Source organism: Equus przewalskii, chromosome 21 (genome assembly GCF_037783145.1).
Source record: "Equus przewalskii isolate Varuska chromosome 21, EquPr2, whole genome shotgun sequence".
NCBI lineage: Eukaryota > Metazoa > Chordata > Mammalia > Perissodactyla > Equidae > Equus > Equus przewalskii.
This window is the reverse complement of record NC_091851.1, coordinates 44,947,864-44,975,169: the sequence shown is the minus strand read 5'-3', so window position 1 is coordinate 44,975,169 and position 27,306 is coordinate 44,947,864. Positions and strand designations below refer to the sequence as shown.

Below are 27,306 nucleotides of genomic sequence, written 5' to 3'. Positions count from 1 at the left end.
AGAGGATAGGAAACATTCAAAGTCACCTAGAAATTCAAATCTCCTGGAGTCTGTGTGTAACAAGGCACACATACTACAATTTTATCTCAAGATCTCCAAATGTTTCTCGGTATCTATATAAAGTATACATTGTCATAAAAAAATAATTATCTGCCTTTTAGGCAATTTCTCTTTTTGTGTATTGGATAGCAAACAGATTGGTCCCTTTGAAAGTGTCCATTAGATAGACAGATGGACTTACAGACACTGAAGCAAAGGCCTCAGGCACAAAACAAACAGCCATTGGCCAGACTCATCACAGATGGGCCCTCCCCTAACACAGATGCATTTGAAGAAAACATGAACCCCATCGTTCAAATTAATACTAGGATTGCAGGTTGTTCTTTAATCTGCACGATTGCTTTATTGTATAAAAAGTTTCCAGTAACAGTAAATTAGTTTTAAAAAAGGACAAAAAAAGTCATTTTGGATAGAAGCGCTTCACTAATTGCTTTATTTAAGCACACAAGAAAAAAATCTTATCTGACCAATTAGGTTGGAAGGGTTTTATTACCTTTACGAAGCCATTAGCTAGGATAAAACACTGAAAGCACTTGTGTCAAAACAAATAAATAATGCTCTCTCAATTAGCAGAGAAAGCCATAAATCCGTTAAATTAGAGACATACACTGCTTCACGCCCATGGCGAAGCCTGAACCCCCACACCCCCAAATTAATAAAACAAGAGACAGTAGATTTCAGCTACAATCTCGGGAAAGACCAGGAGCCTTGGAGACCTGACAGTAAACATTTGCACTTCTCCTCTCTGGCCCTGCTCAACGGAGTCACCCATCCCAGGATGCATTCAAGGGGGCAGGTGCCCAGAAGGAGCCTTGCCTGCTCGTCCTCTCCTCAGGGCACATCCCAGGCAAGCAGAGAGACTGGACTGGGTGATCTTCACCACCAGAGCCCAACAGAGACGGAGGGGCTGGCACAGCCTTCCCGCAGACAACAGCTGTGGGCAGGAAAACAAGCCTGTCTCCTTCAGAGGGAAGAAACTACCCCAAGGTACAAGGACACGATTACTAACTTTTTCTTACTTCTCCCAATGCTGCTGATCTTTCCCCACATAAAGGCTCAACAGAAAAAGACAGTGTTTTGAGGAGCCCAGCAAGTTAGCACACAGGCTCTGGGGCCACTTCCTGCCTTGGGACACGGTTATGACAGTGGACAGCTGGGGCTTTAGCTGGCACTGCGCTGGTTTCAGTCAGAATGGGACTGTTGCCCCATCCCCACATGAGATCCTTAAAACCATTTCTAATCAGATCCATTATCTTACCCAAATGGGTTGGGGGGATAAAAACCAACCCTAAATCACCCTATTCACTGGAAATAAATATAAATAAATGGTGATCCTTCTTAAAGGGTCACTTTCCTTCAAGGGTTGCTAAGACTCAGCATTTAAAAGCTTTAACAATACTCCAGCATCACCATCGTAGACCACCTGGGAGGGAAGCCCCAGGATGTGAACAGCCCCACTCTTAGGAGGAGCTGGTCTAACAGGACATCTCAACTTCACCATTGAGTTAAAATCTGCTGGGACTAACGGACACCTACAGCTACTCTCAAGATCTGTAAAAGCCCCACATTTCAGGGGTGATCAAAGAGGTGCTGGATTCTTACTCCCTGACCTTCTTTCCTAATAAATAATTGTTTGTCAGGGAACACCAGGCTATTTCCTCAAATGCCAGGGACACCTTGAGATCATTCAATAGCCACATCAGTAATAAGAAAACCAGTGGCTGCCTGGTGTTATAAACAACCTGGGAAGGGAAGGGTGGGGCAGGGGTTTGGGTATTAAGCCTGTGCTCTATTTGGACGACATGAATCTCTGGACTTGAGTTTAAATTTCTGGAAACAACTTCAAAGTCAATTCTAGAGAGACATTTTATGTGACTGGTCCAAATAAAATGTAGCACATTTAATGAGGTCATGCTCTTCTTAAACTTTTTAAGAGAGGTAAAAACAATGGAAAAGCCACCTAAAATTATACAAAGATCATTAAAACTATACTGGTGTCCCAAGACCAACTAAAACATGAACAACTCCAGTTTTTCAAAGTTATCATCACTTTCCACATTATTCTAGTTTCAGGAATATATTCGAGCACCATATTGATACCAGGTAAGTAAACGACAAAGTCCTACTTTGGCAATCTGATTCACGCTCACACAAGTGAGGGATTTCCTAGTCAAGATTTTCACAATCCGCAGGAATATGCCTACTTTCTGGGCATGTTAAGTGGCAATGTAAGAGCCAATAAATCAAACCACTGGTGGAATATTTTACCTTGAAATGGAGTGATGTTTGGTTAATAATTTGAGAGCCACTAGTTCTAAATGGGGTGACCCATTTAGAATGGCCTCTGTGTAAATTCACAGTTCATTAAATGGTGTCTGGTTTGAACAGGTCATTATGTAGTTAGTATATAAGGAATGGATTGAGCAAGGATGGCTGGGGACGAGCACAGGGACATACCGGCTGATTCTGGTGACTCTCATGACGCTGCTAAGTTTCCCTTTAATGTGAGGTTAGTTCAAATCACCAACTTTTAAATTTAGGTGGCTTTGCTCTGTAACCCTTTTGGTTGACAGTAGAAAATGGAGTGCACACACTTTAGATGAGGAATACTCCATTTACCATTAATTTAAACTTATGAAGCTGTTTTAACTGGCCCATCTAAATGTGTTAATTAACATCAATGATGGTTTCTTATTTTTCACACTTTGTTACTCTGATCATTAACAGTGATGGAAAAGCTAAATTAAGTTAATGGGGAATGGATTATAAATTCTTAAAGGACTTCTCAGTTTGTTTTCAACTGGAAAATATATAGAGAAAGATGAAGAGGCATTTTTGCCTCTACTCATAAATTTTTGGTACCAAATTTCTTAAAAACCAGATGGTTTTAAAAAAATTTTTTCCAAAAATTATTTTAACATGCTGCTCAGACATGACTGCTAAAAAAATAGCATATACACACATAATATTGAACAGCTTGCGGAGTGCCTGTAAACGTTCAATTCATTTTCTCTTTCTAAAAAAATATATAACTGATGACAGAACTCAATCTCTATTCTGCAGCAGTACCAAAGGTTCTTAAATTCTTGACAATGAAAGAAAAACAGAAGCCCACTGCCCTTGCTCGAGCATGACTGTTTGACGAGGAGTCCATGGAAACGCTCGCCGCCCTGACGCAGATCCGTGGGGCTGCACCTCTGCAGGCAGCCCGCGGAGCGCGGCCAAGCCCCTCACACCTGGGAATCCACACGTGCCGCACACACAGACCCAACGCTGCTTAGTGAGACTTCACGCTGACAAGGACAACAATGAGGACAATGATGATGACAAATAATATTAAAATCACAAGCATCTTCCGATTCTTCTTTTGATACTGCTCTGCCTACAGAAAGAGGAGGGAAAAAAAAGCAGTCAATTTCCCAAAAGTCCAAAATCAAGTCTCACTCGTTTCTAGTTCTAGGCTTCCAGCTCCATCTGCATAACTCACATCTCTGCTACAGGCTACACTGTAATCCCTTCCATCAATTCAGGTGAATTCAATCAACATGAGGGGAAGCATTCCATGATCCTGGAACTGCCTATTTATCCCGTCTTCGCTCAGGCACGTGTTTGGGGTCTACCATAAGATGAAGGCTGGAGGGAGAAGTCAAAGATGCTGCTTTCAGGTCCAGATGGATCTGCTTCTCCTTACTTCTACTTCCACTGACCGTAATGACCCCCTCCTTCTAGGAAAGCTCTCATTTCTGGACATAGTTCCTTGGGTGAACACACACCTCCTTCACTATGAAATCAAACAACTGGCTAAACTTACTACAGTCAGTATGTATGGAACTGATGGCCCCAAATAAGCTTGTTTTCTGCCTCCCCTGAATTTGGAAACAACACAAAATTCATCCTCTGAAATAAAAATGGGAAAGTGCACCCCATGGGTGTCAAGTGCAGAAAGAATCCACCTGAGGTAAGCTCTCCCTGTGCTTCTGATGACACAACAGGGAGGAGCTTCCAAAAGCTTGACAGCTTCCCCAGGTTCACGGGTCAACATCAGCCTGGCAGCCCAGGAGCAGCATCCTGAGTTATACCATGCCTGTCATGCAGAAACACGGCCAGAGAAAGGAGAGTGGGAAGGGAGTTGTGCGGCGGCTCTAGCCACATCAAAGGAGGGCACAGCCTGCCCTTTTCTGGGGTGCGATTTCACAGTGAAGGACGGGAGACAGCTTAATGGATATACCTGCTAAGGACAGCCAATCTCTTTTGTTCTACTTCCACGTTCACCACCAACCTTCTGACTGGTAGTTTTGTTTCCTAAGTGAAACTACCCACCCACCAGGAGCCACTCATCAACCGAAAGGAAACATCAGGACAGACTGGTTAACCCATCTGGAGAGTCCGGCCTGTGTGAAGCAACTCCCAAGGCTCAGACATCCTCAGATGAGCTGCCTGCCAAGGAAACAGCCAGCCGTGCTGCCGACAGCAGCAGGACTTGGGAGATGAGACGGAGCATGCTTACTTTCCTAATAAGTAATTCAGACACCAGGGAAGCCAATACTAAATGATACACTTTAAAACCTCTCAAAATGATTTATAAAGTAGAACCTAAAACAAAATTTTTAGTTCCCACTAGATTTGTACACTCCCATGGAAAAAGCTTTTCCCTTTATCTGTGTTATATTACAAAACATGTTTTACTAGTTTTTATTTAAGAAACTTCAAAACCAATGCATAATTCAACAGCATATCAAAACCTGGGTATTACAGAGTGAGAAACTAAAGTTAGTTTTCACTCTTTTTAATATACAAGGCTTGGCAACCAAATGAATCTTAGTGCTTACACAGCCCTCTGTATGCACAAGGCAAACCTTTTCTTTCTCATATGCTAGAGTCTCATTCTGACCCCGCACGTTGCAACAAGCACATGTAAGAGAAAGTGAAGGGTTTCTCGTCAGACCTGTGCAAGTTCTCACTTCTGTAAACCTGAGACTACTATTAGATGGGGCCATCTCTGCTAAAGGAAGTGACTAGTTTCAGAAAAATGAGAGAGTAGTACATTAGTGAGTCAGAAAAATGCTCATTATATGGCTAGAAATACCATTGGGTCTCAAAGATACAGGAAATGGATGGAATTTATTTTATTTGTGAAGTATTATATTCCCTTTAAAGAAAATATGCACCCGATTATATACAAGAGCCATTCAGCAGCATAATGTATATGTTTCTCATGACTGATTACAAGATTTCTAAGATGCTTTCCCTTTATTTTTAACAAATATGAAAAATATTCCTGAAACAGCAACCTTATTAGCAAAGAATAAGAGAGCTAATATTCTCACTTCAATAACCAGTCTTTTCTCAAGGTAGTACACAGATACACAGACAAGTGGTAATTAAAAGGGAAAATTAGATTTTTATCTCCTCCAGAAAATTCTCTACCAGCAACTCATCAGAAATGTGCCACAACAAGAGAGGCCTGAGTCAGGAGCAACAGAGAGAATGTTCAACACATATTTTAGCAAATGCCCATTCAATTGATTTCCTAAAACAAGAAGACTCAAAAGATGAAATATTTTCTAAAAGTAAGAAAACCCCAATTCACTTAGAATTTGCCATCACAGAAGGGGTTCTCAGCAATTTCAAATCTAAGTGTGAGGTGCCTAAAATGGCAACAAGCCATGTGGTCAATTTGAATAAAACGATATTGTGCATTTTTACACTACTATATTGAGAGTCGAGATAGACAAGAGTGCTGAAGACAGTTATGATGGAAGAGAATCCTCTTATGAATTCTTGATATTTGATAACAGTTCCTCAAATTCTCAACTAGTGAAAGATATGATATTACCTTGTGAAGCTGTTTCAAGCCATCTTCAGTTTTGATACAGGACTGTTCAACATTATAGTCAATTCTATCAAGGACTGTACCCTGAGCAAGAAATGACAGAGATGATCAACAACCACAACTGGGAAAACTGAACTTCAAAAATGAGATATGCAAATTGCAGGCACCATTATCCACAGGATTATCTGTTTCACTTAACTGTGTTGTAAAGGTACACACTGAAAGCTCTGGAATCCATCATCAAGCAGTATCAGGCACTCAATGGCAGAGTGCTGTGTTAGTTGCAATAAAGTCTAGCTCATGAGAAAGAAATACTGACAAACTGAGATTTCCTCTTTGGATTTAGACACTATAGGATATGCCATTTCAACCTTACTGGGGCTTTAAAAAATATACAGTTCAGTGAAAACAGGCTCTGAGTGGTGAAGGGGTAGCTTCTGTGCCCACTTGCTGCTTAAATACTGGGATACAAGTAAGCCGAGAACGCCAGTTAAACTAGACCTGGTTACGGTTAGTCCTGGAAATTGACTATCCTATCTATAAACGTCAACACAGGTCTCCCTGGGTGAGAGCGATGACGGTAAGTTGCGATCCACCCTGTAAAACTACACATGTGCCTCGAGGAGAATTTTGTTTTTAATTGTTTAATCTCTTGTTTCAAACAGAAAGAAGGGAACACTGGGCTATGCGGAGGAACAGGGCTCTTAACGGAAACACACTGTGTTAGAAGAGATAGCAAGAGCAGTTCCCCAGGAACCGTGGGAGTAATTAACGTAACTGGTCTTCCACAGCCTCAACACTCCATCCTGCAGCTGGTTCCAGGGGGATCAGGACCCAAACCCCTGCTGGCAAGATAATAAAATACCCTAATCAGATTGTAACAGTGAACAAACAATTGAATTCTGCTTGAAAGCTAGCGGTTCCAGTCGTCATTACACAATAACCTGCCCCAATTCGAAGGGGAACCTTATCTATTGCCAGAATCACTAAGCACAGGCAGAACCAACCAGACCTCCAGAGCAGGGAGCTCTCGTGAGTACCCCTGGACTACAGGCAAAGAATATGAGAACCTCTAGTGACATTTATTTTTTATCTGAAACAAAACATTTATTAGTAGCTTTACAGGGAGTGACTGTAGTAGATGTCTATCATTTGTACATACACACATACATATATATCTATCTACGTGTGTGCATACAAGCACACATACACATACATACATTGGGGGAGTAGGTTCAAATTTTTTTCCTGACAGGAGTGCAGAATCAAAGAAGTTTGGAGAAGGACTAGATATCTAGGCAGGAATATCACTGAGGAGGAGGCAAACTCACGTACCTGTTCTACAATCATTGCTCCTAAGTCTCTGAAAATTTCATTGAGGTCAGAAATAGACTGTACGATCTGGCGAATCTCCCGCTCCCTCTCTTCCACCATCAGTGTATTCTGCTCCACCAGCACTAACTGGTCATCTGTAAAACCCTAGCAAAACAAAAAAATACAGAATTTGAATGTTAGGTTTTTCCCCCCTCAAGAAAGCTATGGTGTACCATTTTAGATAAAATTTAAAGAAAATGAATTCTGAAAATATTTCTGTAAAGCCTCTAAACAACATATAAGCACTTATTTTTCCCTAGCAGGAAAGATCCAAATTCCCAAATTTGGAGCCCTCTTGGCCAAAGCAGGGGGCACAGAGAGCACCCCACGTCTGCAGCCACGGAAGACTGATTAGCAAAACCAGGGGGAACAACCCTGTGCTTCTCTGGGTTCCTCCCAAGAATGGGGTGTGCAGATTGCCTCCCTTAAGGTTCTGGAAGGCAAATCACAGGGTCTCCCAGTAGCCTTTGGAAAGGAAGAAAGTATGGCCCCATGACTGTTCTTCCACATGTTGCAAAAACTACTTGATGATGTACAAGTCAACCAGCACGGATCCACCTGGATTGCATGGAAGCTAGAGGTCTATGAAGAGAAGGAAACAGAGGAGGGCAAATGTACACCAGTCAACTGTCAGCCCCTTCACGTACCCGATCATAAAGAGTATTATCGTCTCCATCATCCATTAGTGGTACTGATGTATCAAAAAAATGCTGGGATCTTTCCTCTCGATTCTTCATGCCTATCATAGATAGGAATTCACTTTACTCGAATATGTAAACCATCCTGGTTACTGTTCCACCATTAAAAAGGGGAAATCTAGAGCAAAACTCAACAATCAAAATGGAGATATTCTTAGCAGCTTTAAAGGAAGCCTATCTCCAAGAGACGTGGGGGGAGAGTAAAGGATTATAAACACACAATATGCAAGCATTTGGAGTTATTCAAGACAAACAGCACACTGTAAATGTGTACAATTCACTTGATGCCAAGTGAATGATAAAATGACACTTACAACCATCTGAGAATCTCTAAGTGAAGCAGAAATATTTAATCTAACTGCTGTTACAAAACATTAAAAAAAAATCAATATTTCTCTCTAGAAGCATCTCCAGTAAGAATTCCAAATGGCCCTAATCAAATTTTAGAAGTAATAAAATTAAAATACAAATATGCTAGTTGTCAGAGGAAGGGAGTAGTAGTTTTTTTCGGAGTATGAGGGGATATTATTGATTATACTGGCAATAAAGAAAAAACCAGTCTACAGGATAATTAGAATGAGGATGTAGCTGGAACCCAATTGGCACTATTTAGGAAGAAAGGGTAGGCTGAGGAAATCACTGTGCCAGCAGGGAAAGTGTTAAACTGTTCCAAGGACAGGTTCTCAGGCACCCTCAAATACTTCAGTTGTTACGCAAACACCAAATCAGGAGCTTTGTGATTATGGCTGTTTTTTACCTATTTATTAGCAGCTCCCCACACCTCAACATCTAGAAATCTGCAAGTTCTCAAATGTGCTAGATTGATTTTCAACCTCTTCAAGCTTGGTGCAGGGTAAGTTTTATGTTCTTAGATGTGGACTATTTTGACACCTGGTCCTCAGCCTCAGTCCAGGCACAGCTTCGCAGGAGGGGGCTTCCTTTTGTTGTAGAAGGTATGAATGGACTCAAAAGCTAACAAAGAAAGGTAGAGAACAAAAAGGAGAACTAGTAGCAAAAAAGAAAGATGAAAACAAAGAGTAGTTCTGTGGTTCTGGCACTGGAACTCTTATCCCTCACAATCCCTTCTGTCGCCCGGGCAACACTCACGTTTGAGGTAGCCTGACTGTGCGCGCCGGAAACTGGTGGACAGCTCCTGCAGAGCCTGCGCCAGGGAGGCCACCACGTTGCGAAGGAGCCGCTCCTCCTGCTCCGAGCAGGCCCTGCGGGCCCGGCTGGGCAGAGCCTGCACCGCACGCTGGCATCTGTGGAAGAGCTGGGGGAACAAGCCCACGGCTCACAGCAAGCCGGGAGAGAGCCCTGAAGTGCTAAGGCCTCTACACTCAAGTCTGAGGGAGACATAAATAACACGCTCTGCTCATACAGGCCAGCATGGAGAGATGTGAACAGATAAAAGTAACCTGAGGCTTAATTTACACATGTAGAAAGACTGAACATAATGTGAACAAACGTTGTCTACGTGCGTGCTGTGTGCTAGGCACTACACACATGTCCTTAGGCTGTGTTACCACGCATCACTCTATTACTGCATTCTTCTCATTTAATCCCTACAACCACTCGATGAGCCAGGTGTTACTATTAGGATTATTCCCATTTTATACACAAGAACACTGGAGTCAGAAGGATTAAATGAGAATCATGCCGCTGTTACACTGCTAAGAGCCAGGATTCAAAGATTCCAACACCCCAGTGCTTTTCCCACAGCACCACACTCCTCCTTGGATCATTAGCACCCAGGAGATTTAAACAAATAAAAAAATGTAATCATGAAAGTTTAAACACCGTATTATCTAAAAATTACTCAAATTCAACACTTTACAAGAAATTTTTCTAGGATACTAAGTTTCTCTAGGAAACTAATATACTCAGTCCAGGGCAATAGCGCTCAGTCTTTTCAATTAGGGGCACCATTTTTAACATGAAAACATTTTAAGCACTAGTACACAATAGAAGTTATACATTTTAAAATTGAATGGTTGAACTCAGTAATGCTCTGAAATTTAATTTGTAAATCAATCCACAGTAGAGTCTATCAACAACTGAAAAATAGCTCCACTCCTCCAGGACATTGTGTACACACGCTGAGAAGTGGAGAAGCTCAGGGCCTCCTGAAGCCCCTTTGTGAACTTTGGGTTGGGAAGCGGAACTCTAGGAAACTGACTTGTAGTCTGATTTGGAGTTGTACCATGTTCCAGCTTCTGAGAGAGTCGTCAGAAGGCTGGGAAATGCCCATTCCCACCTGGGGATCCACTTCCATCCTCACCTGAGTGATCTCTTGGGTGGTTATTTCAATGGCGTGCTCCTGCTCACTGCTGTCGTCCAGGGTGGGTCTGTTCAAATGTTGGTCATGAAGGCTAGCTAATTCCTTCATCTTCTGCTTAATTCGGCCAACATCGTACTGTATCTAAACAAATGAAATCACCAATACTCCACTGATGCCTGTCAGCCACCTGTCTGCCTCTGAGACAATAAGCTGCACTCAGAATACAGAGCTCAGTCTTCAGACAACTTGTAGGCTCACTGACGCAGGAGCAACTTCTAATTCAAATTACCAGAAATTCAAACACCATTCCTCTTTCTTATATACAGTTCTTCCACTTCTATAATTCAGGAAGTTATTACTAAAGCCCAAATCATTAACACACACACACACACACACACACACACACACACGACCCTTTCTTGTGGTATGTAAACTGCAGAAACCTAAAGTATTTCCAGGCACAAGCATTTACCTGTAGCCAAATCAGATTTAATGACAGAGATCTTAAAATATTTTAATGTCATAATTAAAGAAATAAGATAGTGTGAAACTAACATTCAACTTACTTCATCCACTCCATCCACCCACTTAGGAGGTGATCGTTTTGTCACGCCAATTGCTGCTTCTGGATCTAAGCTAATGCCTGATACCAGAGCCATACGGTCATCAGCAAGCTAAAGGGAAATAAAGGGACATTTAAAAAATTATTCAAATGCAATTTAGAAAAGCATACTCTTGCTCCCTTTTAAATGTCGCTCCCTAGGAAGAGATAGAAATGTAGGAGTGAATGCATTTGCCTGTGTTGTAAACTTGCTTTGATACTGCTAGGATTTGGAACTGTTCTCCTATCTTTTCATGCACCAGTTCTTAATTTCCTTGGACATACTTGTGAACATGAATTTGACTTGATTTGGCTATAGAAATGTAATGAAAAAGTCAACAGGGAATCCTTAAAAGAAAGATTTCTTAGTACTAGTACTACGATAGAATGGCATAAACCTCAGCAATTAATGTGAGCAGATACAAATTAAAAAAAAATACTAGCCTGTAAATGGAACTAACACAAAATTTCAGTTGCAGCAAAGTTTACTTCCACACGTTTAGCTTATTTTGGAAATAGGGCTGATCCAGTTGCCTGAGTCAGAAGATAACTAACCATGTGCTAAAATGTGTAAAAGCACTGCCGAAAACGGTTAACACATCATCCACCATTTGGCAAAAGCAATCCTTAAAATCTCAAAGCAATTTCACACTGTCGTTTCCTTTCTTCAGTCAAATGTCCACAGGCAACATTTTCACTTATTTTGAAATGATATCAATAGTTCTTGTTTATTTTACCTATATAATACACTGCCTTAGAAAGCTTTTAAGAATGGGAGGGAAATCATGGGTTTGGCTTGGTTAAGCTGTTCTCTTGCCTGGAGGCAGTGAATGGGTGGAAAGGATCTTGAGGTGCCCTCCGAGCTCAGAAATTATAAATGCTAGTTTCAAAAGATCCAAATGATGATCAAAAAGCAATGGAAAACAGCATATAAAACTCTTTTATAGGTAATACCTTGTAAGTTTTCTAAGTCTTACATTAGAATGGGGTGAAGAATTTATATTGCTTTTCTTCCCCCCGTGCATTTACCTAAATTTATCTTTTCATTCAGCAAATATTTTTTGCTTTTCTAACAATAAAGGAACAAGACAAAATTTAAAAGTCCACAGACGAAGGAGAAAAGAAATATCACATAAGGAAAAACCTAGAATAAAAGAATTCTTTAAGTAACAAGCCCTAAATCCTGAACAGAGAATTTATAGCAAAACTCCTAAAAGCAAGTCGGTGTCTTGCATCTGCCCCCACCCCCGACCCCCCAGTGGTCCTACCCCCATCTGCTTAAGGCACACTGCGTATTCAGGGGGCACCGCTTGCGCAATGGCCACGCTGAAGGGACCGGAATCCCCGTAACTGCTCCCCAGCACCTGTGCGTCGTGGTTAAGTCTAGTGGCGTCAGCCGCTGAGCGGACCCTGCAGGGCCACAGTGTCATTTCAGGTCTTAAGCAAACGGTGTGTCATCCAACCTGCACTATCTGGGGCTCTGAGTCTGTGAAGTGGTGATTCTCAACCATCGCCACGTTGTTTGTTTTTAAGAGTTCACTAACAGGAATTTTACATTCTTCTTATTTGAATCCTCACAAAAACTAGGTGAGCTAGGAACTATTATTTCAATCTATAAATGAGGAAATTGAAAGTCAGAAAAGTTAAGTAGCTTGCCCAAGGTCACAAAGCTATTATGTGACAAATTAAAACCCGGGTCGGCTGACTCCAGAAGCCCCATCTACTCCACAAGCTGCCAATCACTTTGGCAGGCCCATGAAATATAACTGCCATTTGCTAAGAAAACAAGCCCTCCGATTAAAACACCACCACAAAACACAGGCCTCCCATCCATTCCCTACCCAAGGCACTAGGGACCACAGGACGGGCTCCGAGCGAGCATATAAGCATAAACAAAAAGCAGCCTCTCTCGGGGCCCATCTGTGGGGAGCTGCAGACCTCATCCTAGAGAGAGCAGGCACACACAATGAGGGGCAGAGCTGTTTATTCCTCAGAACTCCTGCTCCTCAGTCACCAAGGAGCATGAAACTTTGTGGAGGGTACACTGACCAAGGCAGAAGGGACAAACCACACAGCGAGCTCCCAGCGTCGGCCAGCTATACAGCAGGTGCTGAGGAGAGCTGCCAGACTGGAGCAGAATTTGAACGTAAGCCTCCAGCTATTTATACAAAACAAAACCCAAAATTGCTAAGGTACCTCTTCATGAGTCACAGAATTTCCACTATGCCAGCTTATTATCTAATGCACTATATTTTCTTATTATATCATATTTCAATAGAGTAATAGTAATAATTTGTTTTATTTATAGTTTTAAACTCATGATCTTATTTTTGCACTGTTTCTACTGCTTACAAATATACATTAAACTAAAAAAGACGGAGAGAGTGGTATTTATCTAAATTTATCTGCACAGTAATTAGTATTAAATTATCTGAAACAAATAAGAAATTATAAATCACATATGAAAGTCAGTTGAAGTGGGTTCAATTCTTTTAACCAGTACTTGATTTCACACAACAGACGTCTTGCCCGCAAAATGCAAGTAAATCAAAACTGGGGCAAAAACATTCTCTTTAAGTATCTAAGGAAGCTTGCTCATTAGGAGATCCCCACATGAAGGAGACAGATGCCAGCCCATCTAGCTACCCCAGCCTTCCCACACACTGTATCAGGATTTTGTCAGTAAGAGATTCTTGGGACTGCAAACTTTAAATAGGGAATAATTTGTCCCCTTTATGATATAGTCTATAGGAATAGCTCATCACGGTAAAGAAATGCAGCCCTACTCAGAAGAAACGTGCCATTTATTTTCTATGGATTTGTAATATGTATCACAATATGCACTATTTTTTTAAAAGGCTCTGTTTTGGGAAGAGAAAACATAACTGAAGATAAATGTCAATTATTTGAAATGGGAATAAATATGAACAGAAAAAATGCATTTTAAGTGCAAAACAATCACCTTCAGAAACCTCATTTCCTCTCTGAAAACGTTTTCTTCTTTTTTTAAGATCCAGGATATATCAGTTTTCAAGTTGCCATCTCAGTCAATACAGACCTTAACAAACTGCCAGATATTTAATTCTCTTTACTTATCCTGGCTGAGTTTCAACTTAGTCCCCTATCTGCATATATGATTTTGGTCATTAAAGCTTTTCGTTTATAAACTTGTGCTTCTGAAGTAGAAAAATCTTTTCATATTTTTTTAAATAAAAAAAATTTTATAAAAATTGTACTTATGAGAATTAAGAATTTAAGAACTCTCATCTCTCTGATTTGTAGCTCTGTCCTCCAAGAACTATGGAGGTGCACTAACCTAACCGAGGGCCACCTAATTCTATGTCATCAATGCAGGAAAATTCCAATGGATGCTCAAAACAGCACACTCAAATGGCTTCTTGCTAGTCTCACTAAAGTTATCTTTTGTCCTTGATTCACTTTAGACGTTGACATTTGTCCTTTTCAAGAGTACCAGACAGTATGGACAAGTTCTTGATCTATGGAAGGAACACGAACACACACACACACACACACACACACAAACTCTTATAAATCTTGCTGTTCCAAATATACAGCCTTCCTACTCAGATAAAACCTTGCCTTTACGAGAAGGCTGATTTAGAGCACTGTAAGATTAAGGAAATGGCAAAGCCTCTGTAGAGATTAGAAAAGTCAGACACATGTTCCCCCCATCTAAAAAAAAATAAACTAAGTTCAGCCATAATCCATTGGTAATAAGAAACAATACTGACAACTCTGCACTGTCTGAGGCAATGAACATTTAAAACATCTAGAAGGGCCACTCAAAATTATAGCCTGGCATCTCTCGCTTCCATGTGACACAATCTAGAAGCAGGTATGATGAAGTCGACCACAAGCATAACTCACCAGGCTCAGAAGGCTCGATGGCTTTGCTAACAGACAAGCAGCTTAAGAAATCTCAGAGTTCTCTGAAGGAGTGAATAAGCATGTAGATAAAAGAGAATCAGGGGATGTCAGCACTGCAGTTTTTTAAAATCTGTGATAGTTTGAAAATAGTGTTTACTTTTTCTGATGAAATAATAAATGTTCAAAATAGACATTTTTCCAAGTGTGCAAAAAATACAGAAATAAAAAAATCTGAGAGTCACACCACCCAGATGAATGTTGCTAGTTTCACTGATTTTCCTTTTTTCTCAACTGATATATAATAAACAAGTAGGGGGCAATAATGACCTGCATTCTGCCAGGGCTGTACTCCCACTGGTTTGATCTTTTTAGACCCAACAACAAACCTTCAGAGGGGATTGCTCCCTGCGTCACAAATATGGACACTAAGGCCCAGCTGAGTTCAGAGACTTTCTCAAAGCCGCCCTTAGCCTGTGGCCCTCCATGTCCCCACTCTATCGCCCTGCCCTCCCCAGGCTATAAAGTTTGGGAGCTTGACATTTACATTTTGTAATTTTTTAATACTTCCTATTATGAATTTTAAAAACCCAACAACTTAGGAGATGACTCTGTCATAGGAGGGAAGTAGACTAGCACAGGGAACAAAGGAAAGCGGCAGACAGTTCTCTGCGTAGAGAAGGAATGGTGGGTGGGCTTCCTCCTCAGGGACACCTTAGTGTTTCTGGAGAAGAATGAAGAATGGTAGCCCCAGGGTGCAGATTTTAGAGTTGGTTTGAGTAGGAGAATGACAGACTGATGTGGACAGACCACAGGAAGCCACGAGATGGCTATACTCTGGGAGGCCCAAGTGATGCAGTCAGGACTTTGCTCAGGCCTCACCTACAAAGGGGTGGGCTTCCAACTAACCCAGGCCAGGAGCTAGGGGTCACTTGTACTATTCCCAGAAGACACAGATTTGAAGGCGAAGTGCAACCTTGGCAAAGCAAGGTTCTGAATACCATTCCCCATACATCCCCAGCTCCCAGCTCAGCCCTTGGCACTTAGGAGTAATAAATGTACAATTGTAATTAGCTGAATGAGTCAACAACAAATGGACGGAATGAATGAATGAAGTAAATAAAACACATGTCATGTACAATTCTGGAAGCTACACTTCATAAAAGATATAATGGTTCTGGACAAAGGACAAGAAGGGGCAAGTGAACTGGTCAGGGGGATGAAGCGGCCGTGCGAAGCCAGAAAGGAAAGACTGGGACTTTGAGCTCAGGGCATTCAAACAGCATATGAGGTGTGTGTGGTGAAGACAGTGGCTCTCCACTCAGGAGCTCTGGTAACAGAAAGTGGAGACCCTCTTTAAACATCCAGAAGCTAAGAATAAGAAAAGCAAAAGGGCCTGCCAGTTCCCACACTGAGTAGCCAGTTTCTGGAACTTGCTGCCAGAAGAGGAAGTCGGAGAGACCAGAAATCAGTTCAGATGGCAGACCCCTAAGTAAACGTGACTGCTGACGTGCTCCCTGTGTGAAAACTATTCAAATGCTTCTTCAATCTACGTTGTTCTATTGTTTGTTATTTTTCCCTCACCATACACTTCCTTTTTGAGGCCACAAGTTCCAAACTGTTCAGTAAGGGGTAACATCTATTCTAAAAGGCCTACTCTCTAAGCCCCCACGCCTTATCACTTTTAGAATCTGCTCAGCAAACCTCACGTCTGCTGTGCCTCAGAGATCCTTAACTTCGTTGTGTGGGAACTGAAGTGACTTCTCATCTCTCCAGGGCCCAGTGCCCAGGCCGGGTGCTGGCAAGGAGGTTCCTGAGTCAGACCTGGCCATGGCACCTGACTCAATGAGCTACCAGCTAAGGGTTTGTTTTTAAATACTAATTGTTTTTTAATGACAAAAGTAATACATGCACCTGGTTTAAAAATATATATCCAACCTAAGAAAAGGGTTTGCAATAAAAAGGAAGTTTGTCTTCCATCCCAGACTTTTCCTGGAAGGTATCCACTGTTAACAGTTCCTTGTGCCTCTTTTTAGAAATTTTTTTAAGTATATAAGCATTAATGTTAGTTTTCTTTAAAAAAAAAAAAAAAAAGGCACGGGAATCACACTGTCCACATTGTTTTGCATCAGGCTCCTTCACTGAGCGACGTGTCCGGGAGCTCATCGCAGCGCAGCCTTCATAGGGGAACTGCGCTTCTTAACCGCTGCAGAGAATCAAAGATGCTCTCCAACTGGTTTAGCCAATTCTCAGCGAAGGGTGTTTAGGTTGTTCCCCATCTGGTTATTATTAACTGGTTAAGGTTTCAAGAACTTACAGGGAGATCTCAATCTACTAGTTAGGAACCCCCTGAGTTTTGAAGATAGTGACCCTAATCCCATCTCACTGTTCATACTCATAATTAAAACAAACAGAAACAAAAAAACTCCCCCACTTATTCTTTTTAAAAGGTCTACCCTCAGGAAAAATATTTTTACCCCTTCATCACTGAAACAGACAATAGAAACACACAAAATTAACAATCACAGTTCACTCTCCTTTTTCCTCAACCCCTTTATTAGCACTACTAGAAACAGTGCTATGAATATGTACTCTCTCCATCTTCTGGGCAAATTGCTACCAAGTAATGAAAAGGCTAAGGGTGTGCTGCTGGGAAGGAGGCAGAAAGGGACCATGTGATGAGTAGCTTGGTCAGCACAAATGAGGGTCACTCACTTCATTCCAAACATAGGGACTGTGAAGACCCCTCAACAGGTCCAGTGGCTCGAAGTCATACTTCCTTAGGGCTGTCACCAGACATCACGTCCTTCTACATTCCACCTGAGCAACCTCACCACACACTTCTCAGAAATCAAGAGTTACACACATAATCCTAAAAACAATCTGGCTTATTTTAAGTTCAAGAAAATGTTCAACCTTTACTGCTTCCAAAGTTGAGACACTCTCCCAAGAATAGTAAATAATGTTCCTAAACCCTCCTTTAAATCATCAATTCACCTGGTATGACAATATATTAAATAAATCCTAAATACTAAATTGTTAAGCACGATAATTACAAGTAATCAAAACAAATGCTACAACATGTGTAAACTCTGTTGGCATTTTATATATGACCATTGACTTCAGAAAAACAGGGATAATTCTATAAACGAACATACAAAAATATTCAAAACACAATACCTCATCCAGCTCCTGAAGAGATATGTTGTTCCCATCAGTCCCATCCAGTTAGGGATAGCAAAAAGAAAGAAGGTTGGGGACAGACAGACAGACAAAGTACGGTCAGTCGAGAAAACACTGAAATTTTAAGCAACTCTAAAGTTAACTAAAAATAAAGATCCACTAAACAAGGCATTTAAAAAATCTCCCCCTTCTGATTCTTCCTTTTTTTTAAAAAAAGCTACATCAATACATTTTTTTAAATTTTTATTTACTGTGATTGTTGCTTTGGTAAAAGAGATAGAAAACAAATAGTTGCAAAAATTAAAATACAATAGAAACAAATAAAACACACTTGATTAGTTTCACGAAAATATAATGCTACCTGTTTCATAAATATCAAATATCACACACAATATTCTAAATTTCCCTTAGAAAGATTAAATAAGAGAGCCAAAGCTAAAATGTAATTTTACCATGTCGAATAAATGTAAAATTTTAACATGTAAATCAGCCCTGCAAATGCAGCAGAATTAGAAAGTGAACAGTCCACAAAAACTGTCTATGGCTGTGTTCAGACAGCACGTGAGTGACCACATATGTAAGGTCTGCACAAATTCAATCCCGCAGAGCTGGCTCCATCCGTGCTAACAAGCAAGCCGAGAAACCCCTCTTCCCCGGAGAGAGACACAGGTGTTAAAGGAAAAAAAAACGCTTCCCATTTGCTTGGCATATATTATTACTAGTCTAGAAAGCACACAGTTATTTATGAAGCGATTATAAAAGCAAATAAACAAAACAAAACAAAAGGTAAGGAGAGAGTTTTAAAGAGGGAGTAGGAAGGAGGAAGCACCTGCAGCCCTAAGGATTAAGTTTCCATTTAAAACTGAAGGGTCTTTTTTAGATCAATGTGGAACTCTAGCTTCCGGACAGACATTTACTAATGATAGGTAATCTAAACAACTAGGTCTTTTTTTTACAGTATTGATCACTGAAATAATTAGTGGTGAATTTCAATAATCGACAGTGTTGATTTTTTATGCTCAGCAGTAAATTTAGAAAATAAAAAACATAACTTCCTTATTTAAAAATTAATAGTGCAAATGAAACTAGTCTATCAGGGCCAAAATATTATTAAACAATGACAGCAATAAAAATGTAATTAAATAACATTCCTCCACGGAGACATTACAGAAAACTGAATCCTCTTCATTCCTTCTACAGTTTACAATGAGAGCAAAAGAGAACTATATTTATATACATACACCCTGCTATAGTAGTATAAGAAGATATAGAAAAGATAGTGTCAAATGGAAATCTGATTTAATTACCTTTTACTTTAAAAAAGAAAAACATTTCTATTTTTTAAAAGTTTAACATTTTCAGCAAGAAAGCACCAGAGTGTTTTTATTATTAAAACAAGACACAAGGCAACCCCCTAACTTCAGCATCTGAATCTGCACATCAGCCGGTTCTACAGCGGCTCCTTGGCATCTAATCTTTGAACAAAGTATTACTGCACACCAGGGTGAAGCTCTCTGCTACACGTGAGCCTGTCCTCCTGGATTATTAACCAAGCACACATCCCGATGTTTTGGTTTCTACAATTATTAGTTGTTAAGAGGCGAAATCAGAATCATGGGTTAGATGTCACTTTTTTTTTTTTTTTTTACAGATAAGAACACCAAGCTTCAGAATGTATGGATCCACTTCCCCAAAGTCACAGAACTTGTTAATGGCTGGGATGGAGACAGACCCAGGTGTTCAGGCCTCCTTCCAGCCTCCCTTCCAGCTTCTCTAATTTTATTAACAACTTGGGGAATTGCTAGTGATACACAGCCACCACCACACCACATCAGGAATTAAATTCACAAGTTCATCTTTTCGAAGAGCGCCCCCTTCCACTTTGCTACTTAAAAACATGTTTTCAAAACTCCCCCTGCCACCAAATTACCAGAAAATTTTGTCAAGACGTGAATCAAAACATTTAGAATTACCATCAGGAAAAACCAAAACATAGCCAAATGAAAACACGTTACTACACATCACCACCTTCTAAATCTTCATAATGTCTAAATCGAGGTTTCTGACCTGCCCCAATGGCACACAATCAAGCAAATAGTGAAAACTCCAAGTAGCATGTGGAATTTATAGTCTAAAGAACTTTCTACATAAAACTGAAAAATAAGTGGAAACCCATCTGTGTTTACTCAGGAAGTCTGGAAAAGTTGAGCAAAATGAGTTGGAAATACAGGTCTATGCTATAGTGATATTTACTTTATTTCCGTTACTGCCAAAATAAAAGTTTGCTTCACCTTTATCCAACAAAGTACCCTTATTCTCGAGTAAGCCTCACTGCTCCAATGGAATCTTTAGAAATAGAAAAGCAAATAGATCTAAAGAGAAATATACAATGATTTCATACTTGGATTCTAAAGACAGAGAACTAATTTTCCAACAGACTCAGCCTGGACTAAAACTTAAAACTTTCAATATGCAAGTTAAAAGTGACTGCGTATAGTTGTAAAGTGAGATAAAGAAAGATGCTATCCTAGTGCACGAAAAAAATTTTTTAAACAATGGGTCTTTCCATTTTCCAGGACCTGCAGCACAAGTCCTGGAAAAGCAGCCAGCACTCATGTGGCCCAGTAGCTTAGCACAGGGCTCTGGAGCCAGGTTTGCCTGAGTTCCCATCCAACTCCCTGGCTCACGAGGTGGGCGACACTGGGCAAGTTTCTTAACTCCTCTAAACCTTAGTTTCTCTATCTGTATCATGAAAAGAACAGCACCTAGTTGACAGAGCTCTGTGAGGATGAAATAAGGTGGCATATGGAATGGGCTTAGAGCAGTGCCAGGCACAGAGGAAGCTCTCCATAAATCTTAGCTGATGTTATAGTCAAGACTCAAGAAGCACCCCAGCCTTCTTATAATCCCAGCTAAACCTTAGTTTTCTTTTCCTAAAGCACAACATAGTTTATTAAAAATAATGTGCTAGTTTCAAACTAATCTAAGACCAATTAACTCTAGCTTCCATTTTTAAATTGTGTTGTTTTAAAGCAGAGACTAGATTAGGCAGTAAACACTAACGAAGTGGCTCCCACCCTTTATTAGATCCATTCCCTGAGACCAAAGGTAATCACACAAGTCATACAGCACCTCATCAGATGAGAACAGCAACTCAACATCTACTTTCATTCATTTAAGAGACACATTTTTTAAGAATGCTTTAGCTTTGTAAATTCATTTCAGCTTCTTAATGTCAAGCTGCCTGTAACTGTTTGAATGAGTGCTGCCTTAAAACCTGTACTTGGCTGATGTAACGTCAAAGTTACTTTTGCATATTGGGGCTATTTCTAAGGATTTTTGCCCGGAACAGTGGGCTAACAGGCACAGCAATGTTGTTAACTATCTGTTTCTCCTTTTCAAATTAAAGCTAAGGCTGTGTGCCTTGGTCAGAAGAAACAATGTATTAAATCAGAACTTGAGAAAGCACTTTTGAATCCACAGGGCCACTAGAAATCACCTAACTCAAACCCCTCAATTTACAGATGAGGCAAAAGGTGTTGGAAGAGATTAAAAGCTTGCCTAAAGACACATTCTGAGTCAGCCACATAGTGAGACTTAGCCCTAAATTTCCAGACTTAGGGTCCAATGCTCTTTCCTTTATTTCACACTGCCCTACGGCATAACTGCGATGGGGCATCAAAAACTGAGGTCAAAACAGAATGAATAATGCCAATAACTGCATCTTGATGACAGTCTAAAAATCAAACTCCAGTCTGTTCTTGACAATTAGTTTCACTAATATCCACATAACCAAAAACACAAGTAGAATTTTGTTCAGTTCTGGGTGCTGAACTTTAAAAAGAATACAGAAAAACCTGACTTCGTTCATAGGCAAGAAACTTAACCACGCTGTCTGAGCTGGACTGCTGAGCTACAGAAAGCGCCGGGAAGAAGGCGGCTGCCGGGTTATCATGCAGAAGCAAGAAGGAGCTTCCTGTGTCAGAGACCCTGAGGGCCAGAACCAGAGGTAGGGTCACAGGACGCAAGATACAGACATAGTTAGGGTTAATACAGGCAAAGACGTTTTTGGTCGTATGAGAGGTGGAATGACAGGCTGCTGGAATTTCCTATCGCCATCGCAAACCGTGGTCAAGGAAGGCAGGCATAGGGGTTATCACAGATGAGGATGTTGGGCCAAGTGACCTTTAGGTCCCCTCTGGCCCTTGGGACTTTTTGTTTGTTTTGTCATGGCACGTCCTCCTTAAATTCCTGCTTCGCTGTGACATATTTGCCTGAATGCTGCACAAACCTGTTTTAGCAGGAATGTATAGGTACATACAATAACCTATCACCATCAATCAACTTCTAGTTTCTTCCTCAAACTTAGGATGCAAAAAATGCAGGTTTAAATTTTTTGAATGATTTGGCTTTAGGTATGCTTTGTTTTGAGGTGTGTGAGATACATACACACACACACCACTTTACAGTCAAATTCCACAGCTTTTTCCTTAAACAAGGACATGAAAATTCTGGTTTAACCTAAAAAAAAAGATAAAATCTATTACTTTAGATGTGATTTATTTTTTGTTGTGTGTGAGATAACAAATACACACACCAAAATCAACTTCTACAGCTTTTTCTTCTAACCAGGACCTAGAAATTCAGGTTATGATTTTTTAAGTTAAGGTAAACTTTAATTTACTTCCTTTTTAATTACCTGACTTTTAGATAAATATTTACAAATTGTCTCCTTTTAATTGTTTTACTCATGTTTTGAACATGACAGGTATATATCTTTTAAGTTTTTATTTATAATTTTTCAAACATACCAAAAAGTATGTAAAATGTTAAACATCCCCCCACATATTCATCAGGACATTTAACAATTAGTAACACTTTGCCTTATTTTGTTTCCTTTTGGGGGCGTTAAGTATATGAAATAAGTGATATTTTGACATTACTAAATGTTTCAGTAACCCTTTCTAATTATTAACAAATTTAATTAATTATAATTAGTTTAATTAAGTAATAACTTGTTAATATCACCTAAAACCCAGTCCATATTGACAGCTACAGTTGTGTTTGATTTGCTACACAGGTTTGAAATTTACAAGTTAGAAATAAGGTTTTAAAATTTCTAGAGCTAGATATGCAGTGAAAAACATTGTATGAGTTATTCAATGAAGTTTTTAAAAATCGTGTTAGACATGGGTTTTTTCCCCAAAATGTTTGTAACACTTTTCTTACTTTCAGAAAAGCTGAAAAAATTGTATCATTTACTTAGTCATGTTTACATCTTCCAATATTTGAGTGTGTGTGTGTGTGTGTGTGTGTAAATAGTTTCTGTAGAAGCAATTGTAAGCAAATTGAAGATAAAATACTTCACCCCTAAACACTTCAGAAATTTGATATGCCATGTGTTTTTTAATGCACACAATTAAAATATATGAATGTGTGTTTTCTTTTTTAAATTCTGACTTAGGTAAACTATTTTTGTTTAATTGCAAAATCTATTTTTTAGACGGTCTGAATTGATTGCAAGGATATTTTAAATGATCTGATTGCTTATAATGATCTAAAAAAGATTTTAAATAGACTAATGTAAGTTGCAACATTTTAAATGGTGTGACATACAGAAAATATGTTTTAATGTTCTGACTTAGACATGTATTTTTAGTTTGATTTAGAAATCTGTTTTCAAGAAATTGTCTGGCTTACCTAAATATACCTGTACATTTTCTGACATATCTATTTTTCCAAACTGTACACTCTAGCTACTCATTTTTAATTATTTGACTTAGCTTATATATTTTTTTAATTGCCTAACTTAGAAAACTATTTTAAAAATCGGTTTGACTTAGAGATGCACTGTTAAAAAGCTGCCTGTCTCAGACACCAGGTTTTTAAACTGCCTGACTTAATTATTAACAATAATAATAAAAAAATCTCATGTTACCCAACAGTTCAGGGTGTTCTGAACCTTATACGATTAAAAATTTAAAAGCAAACAATACGTTTTCCAATCAACTAAAAATGATACCTCAGAAACATTAACGGGAATTTTAGTTCTGTTTTTTTTTCCCCCTCGAGGTAGCATAAAATCAAGCCATTAAGGAACATGCAATTTTTACATCTTATTTAACAAAACTAAAGTTCCACTGAGGAATTTTATTTATTCAATTTCTATTCTCTAATTCTTGGTTTATTTCAGAATATTCTTTTCAAAATTAGTACTGTTTAAACGGGAATTAGCCCGTTTCCATTTTACACTCATTTCAATATAATACCATCTTTTTCAGTTTACAAATGCAAAAAACCTTCAAGTTCTTAAGTAAACAAAAAACTAAACATACTCCATTCCTGTTTTGTTTTCTATGCTTTTTGACTGAGTTTATGTGATTTTTTCCCTAAAACTGCTCACACGGATTAAAATAGGTTTTCTATAGGAGCAATACGGCCAAAGACATTTTCCACTTGTGATTTACAAAAAGGAAAAACTGTCTTTGCAGATGCCCTGTCAATAATTAACACACATGGCATAATTTTTCTGAGGCATTTACATAAGGTCATAAGACAAAAAGTAAAAGGCAATACAGCCCTTAAGAGGCGAAATAAGTGTGAGATTCCCAAAGCTGTATATTTCAAGTACAATCCCTAAGAATGTGGTCTTGGGGTGACTTGATTCCCTCATCCTCTAACGCTGCTTCTCTTCAAACCCAGCCTGTCTACAGCCCCAGACCACAAACTAGTTTCATAACTTCAATTTTCAATTTAAGATATTACGGAGCTAATCATCATTGTCTTGTATGGATAATCCAGACCCACTCCCTTATCTAACAGAGCAAGAAACTGAGGTTCAGAAAGGGAAGGCAGCCCTCATAAAAACAACAAAACATCAGTAATCTCTCCAGGCTTTCCCTATAAAAGATTGTACTGCTGGGCTAAAGAAAGGTCCAGGTTAATTAAATCAAAAAACCTAGGCTATTTAGGGGGTTATTTTTCACATACACACACAGGTTTTCTTTTTAAAGTTCGAATGGAGGGAAAAGCTTAATTTCCTGTCTGAGATATGGAAAACGAAGAACCTAGCACCTTACAGTCTCACAAACAGAGCCCCCAGGAAAAACAGGGAAGCAATTATTCAGAGACAACACGGCCACACAGAGGGCTGCGAGGCCATTAAAAGAAAACGGGCGGAAAAACAACAACAACTCCTTCCTCATTTGGGGGAGTCTTTCATTTGCAAGGATTTGGGTCTTCGATCCAGCAACTCGGCCATCGGGACCAAAGTGAGGCCGGTAAGAGGTGGGGGGGGGGACGGGGGGGAGGGAGGGAGGTTTAGAACAAAAAGAGACAAAAAGGCTTCGGCAAGGCTCAGCGCTTCCAAATCTTAGTGTTAAAACATATGTAAATTGAAGGCGGCCGGTCGTGACGACGGGGAGGGGGGGCGGGGGGGGTGAGGAATGGGGAGGGTTGCGGAAGTGAAGAGAGAGAGAGAGCACAGGCAGAGGTGGAGCAGGGGCCTAAAACTGGTTTTTTTCCCCATCCAGGGTCATAGATGCCCCGGACCTTGCATTTCCGTATTACTCTTAGTCTTATTATTCTTATCTCCTTTTTTCAAACAGAGAGACAGACAGAGACAGACAGACAGGCAGAGCCGCAGTGCACACGGTGCGTGTGTCGGAGAGGCCGCCGGGAGACTCACCGCAGCAATGCTACGTGAATGCAGAGGGCTGGAGGTGGTGTGACTACTCACTTGCTCGGCTAACAGCTGCCGGTTTTGGATGGAATTATTCCGCAACAACAAGAAAGCGTCGGTTAAACGCCTGGTGGCCATGTCTCACCTCTTGTGACACCCCTCTCAGGGGCCCCCCGCCCACTTATATTCCAGATTGATTCACTTTCTTTCCCTTAGCCTGGCCTAGTCGGCCCACCCTGCACACAAGCCTCCCTTGACAAGGCCTCAGGCCTCAAGCCAAGCAGTTGCAGCTTTGCGCTTCGCCAAGGCGCAAAGACCCCTCCCCAAATAACCACCTAGGCTTTCCAATTGTCTGACTCCCCCTACCCAAGGCCTGCCTTCGATCTCTAAGCACTTAAATCCCCCCAATCCTTGCACAGTTAGCCAACGTCCCAGAGACCCCACCCCAATCCAACCTTGGATCTACAAGCGTCTAACTCGCCAATCCGGCTGTGGACTGGGAGGCCCTGAAGCCCCCTACCCGCCTTAGTCTCTGAGACCCCTAAGGGTTCTTGCTCCCTACCCCTAACTTGGCTCACAGGCGGCTAGGCCGCGCCCTGAGGCCTTGCTCTGGCTCTGACTGTGTCTCCACTAGAGGCCTGGCCTAGGTCCCCTCTGGACAAGCGAACCAGGCCTGGGCCCTGAACTCCAGAGGGCCTGGTGCTCCCTTCTTGGGCCTTGTCTGAGCCTGCTAAGGCCGGGCCCGACCTCCTGACCCCTTCCCTTGCTGGGAGGCCTGCGCCTCCACTGCCACAGCAGGCTGCCAGCCTCCAGGAGGGCAGCAGGGCCTGCCTCCCCGGCCTCCTCACTCCTCTTCTCCGGCTCCCTCCATCCCCGGATCTGACTGCAGCTCAGCCCCGGGCCGTTTCCGTGCTGTGGTCCCGGGTTCTGGCGTCCCCCCTGGCCCTCTTCCTGTCCGTCTCTCGCGAGTGCCCCCCTGCGACGTTAGCAAGCCTTGCTTGCAACGTTCCGGGCGCGGGAGCTCCCTGCCCCCGTGCCCCGGGGCGCGGGAGCGCTCCGCCCTCTCCCGGGTGCTCGGGTTCCCCTTCCCCAGCTGGGCCCAGGCGCGGCGAGCGGGCGAGCGGGCAGGCCTGGGCCTCGGCAGGGTGGCCCCCAGGCTGCCCACCGCGGCCAGAAGCCTTGGCGCGCACATTAGAGTGGAGTTGCGCGGCAGGCAAGTTTGGGCTCCAGCAGAGCCGAAGTTTGAGGCGCGCGCGGAGTTGGGGCGGGAGAGCAAAAGTTGGAGACGACTGCCTCTGGAGGCCGAGCACGCTCCACTGCAGGCGGCGGCTCGCGCTCGCTTTTTTTCAATTCTGAAAAAAAGATGTATCCGAAAAACAACCAGGGGGAAAAAAAAAAAAGCAAAAGCAGGCGCTCCAGGCCTGCTGGGCCGCGCCGCCGCCGGCAGTCGGGGTCGCAGGGGCGCCCGCCCTCCCCGGCGGCCGCTTTCTGTAGGGGGCACTGCAGGGTTGTGGAATCTCAAGTGGAAAAGTTCCCGAAACTTTGACGGCCCTCCCCCTCGACAACTTTTTCCTGCCGAGCGGGCCAGCGCGCCAGGGGCTGGGCCTGGCCCCGGCCCCGCGCCCCGCTTTCCCGCGCTCAGACCTGGCCGGGGGCGGCCGGCGACCCCACCACGTCGCCCAGGGCCCGGATCCGAGCATTCGTTCGGGC

At 41.5% G+C, this 27,306-nt stretch overlaps 1 protein-coding gene across 7 annotated transcripts; it reads right to left on the bottom strand.

The window, feature by feature from the left end:
* Positions 1-377: 377 nt before the first annotated feature.
* Positions 378-26,571, bottom strand: STX16 (syntaxin 16). 7 transcript variants are annotated; one of them, XM_008514006.2, is made up of 9 exons: positions 25,603-26,505; positions 17,913-17,924; positions 10,813-10,920; positions 10,247-10,387; positions 9,073-9,238; positions 7,915-8,006; positions 7,229-7,372; positions 5,897-5,977; positions 378-3,442 (listed from the first exon to the last, which is right to left on the bottom strand). In XM_008514006.2, exons 1-9 carry the CDS (start codon positions 25,732-25,734, stop codon positions 3,338-3,340), a joined length of 981 nt encoding a protein of 326 aa, XP_008512228.1. In that variant the 5' UTR covers positions 25,735-26,505; the 3' UTR covers positions 378-3,337. The 7 variants fall into 7 exon arrangements, with proteins under 7 accessions (XP_008512228.1, XP_008512233.1, XP_008512234.1 ...); XM_008514011.2 differs by having other exon boundaries at positions 25,654-26,505; XM_008514012.2 differs by lacking the exon at positions 17,913-17,924 and having other exon boundaries at positions 25,654-26,571.
* Between the last annotated feature and the right edge of the window lie 735 nt (positions 26,572-27,306).

Bases quoted from the DNA above. Each gene is read 5' to 3' on its own strand.
- STX16 (XM_008514006.2), bottom strand. From the start codon at position 25,734: ATGGCCACCAGGCGTTTAACCGACGCTTTCTTGTTGTTGCGGAATAAT. The intron at 9,239-10,246 runs GTGAGGATGGAA...TTGTTCCCCCAG, and splicing joins CCACCCAAGAGATCACTCAG to CTCTTCCACAGATGCCAGCG. The intron at 8,007-9,072 runs GTGAGTGTTGCC...TATCTATGATAG, and splicing joins ACAGTCAGGCTACCTCAAAC to GCATGAAGAATCGAGAGGAA.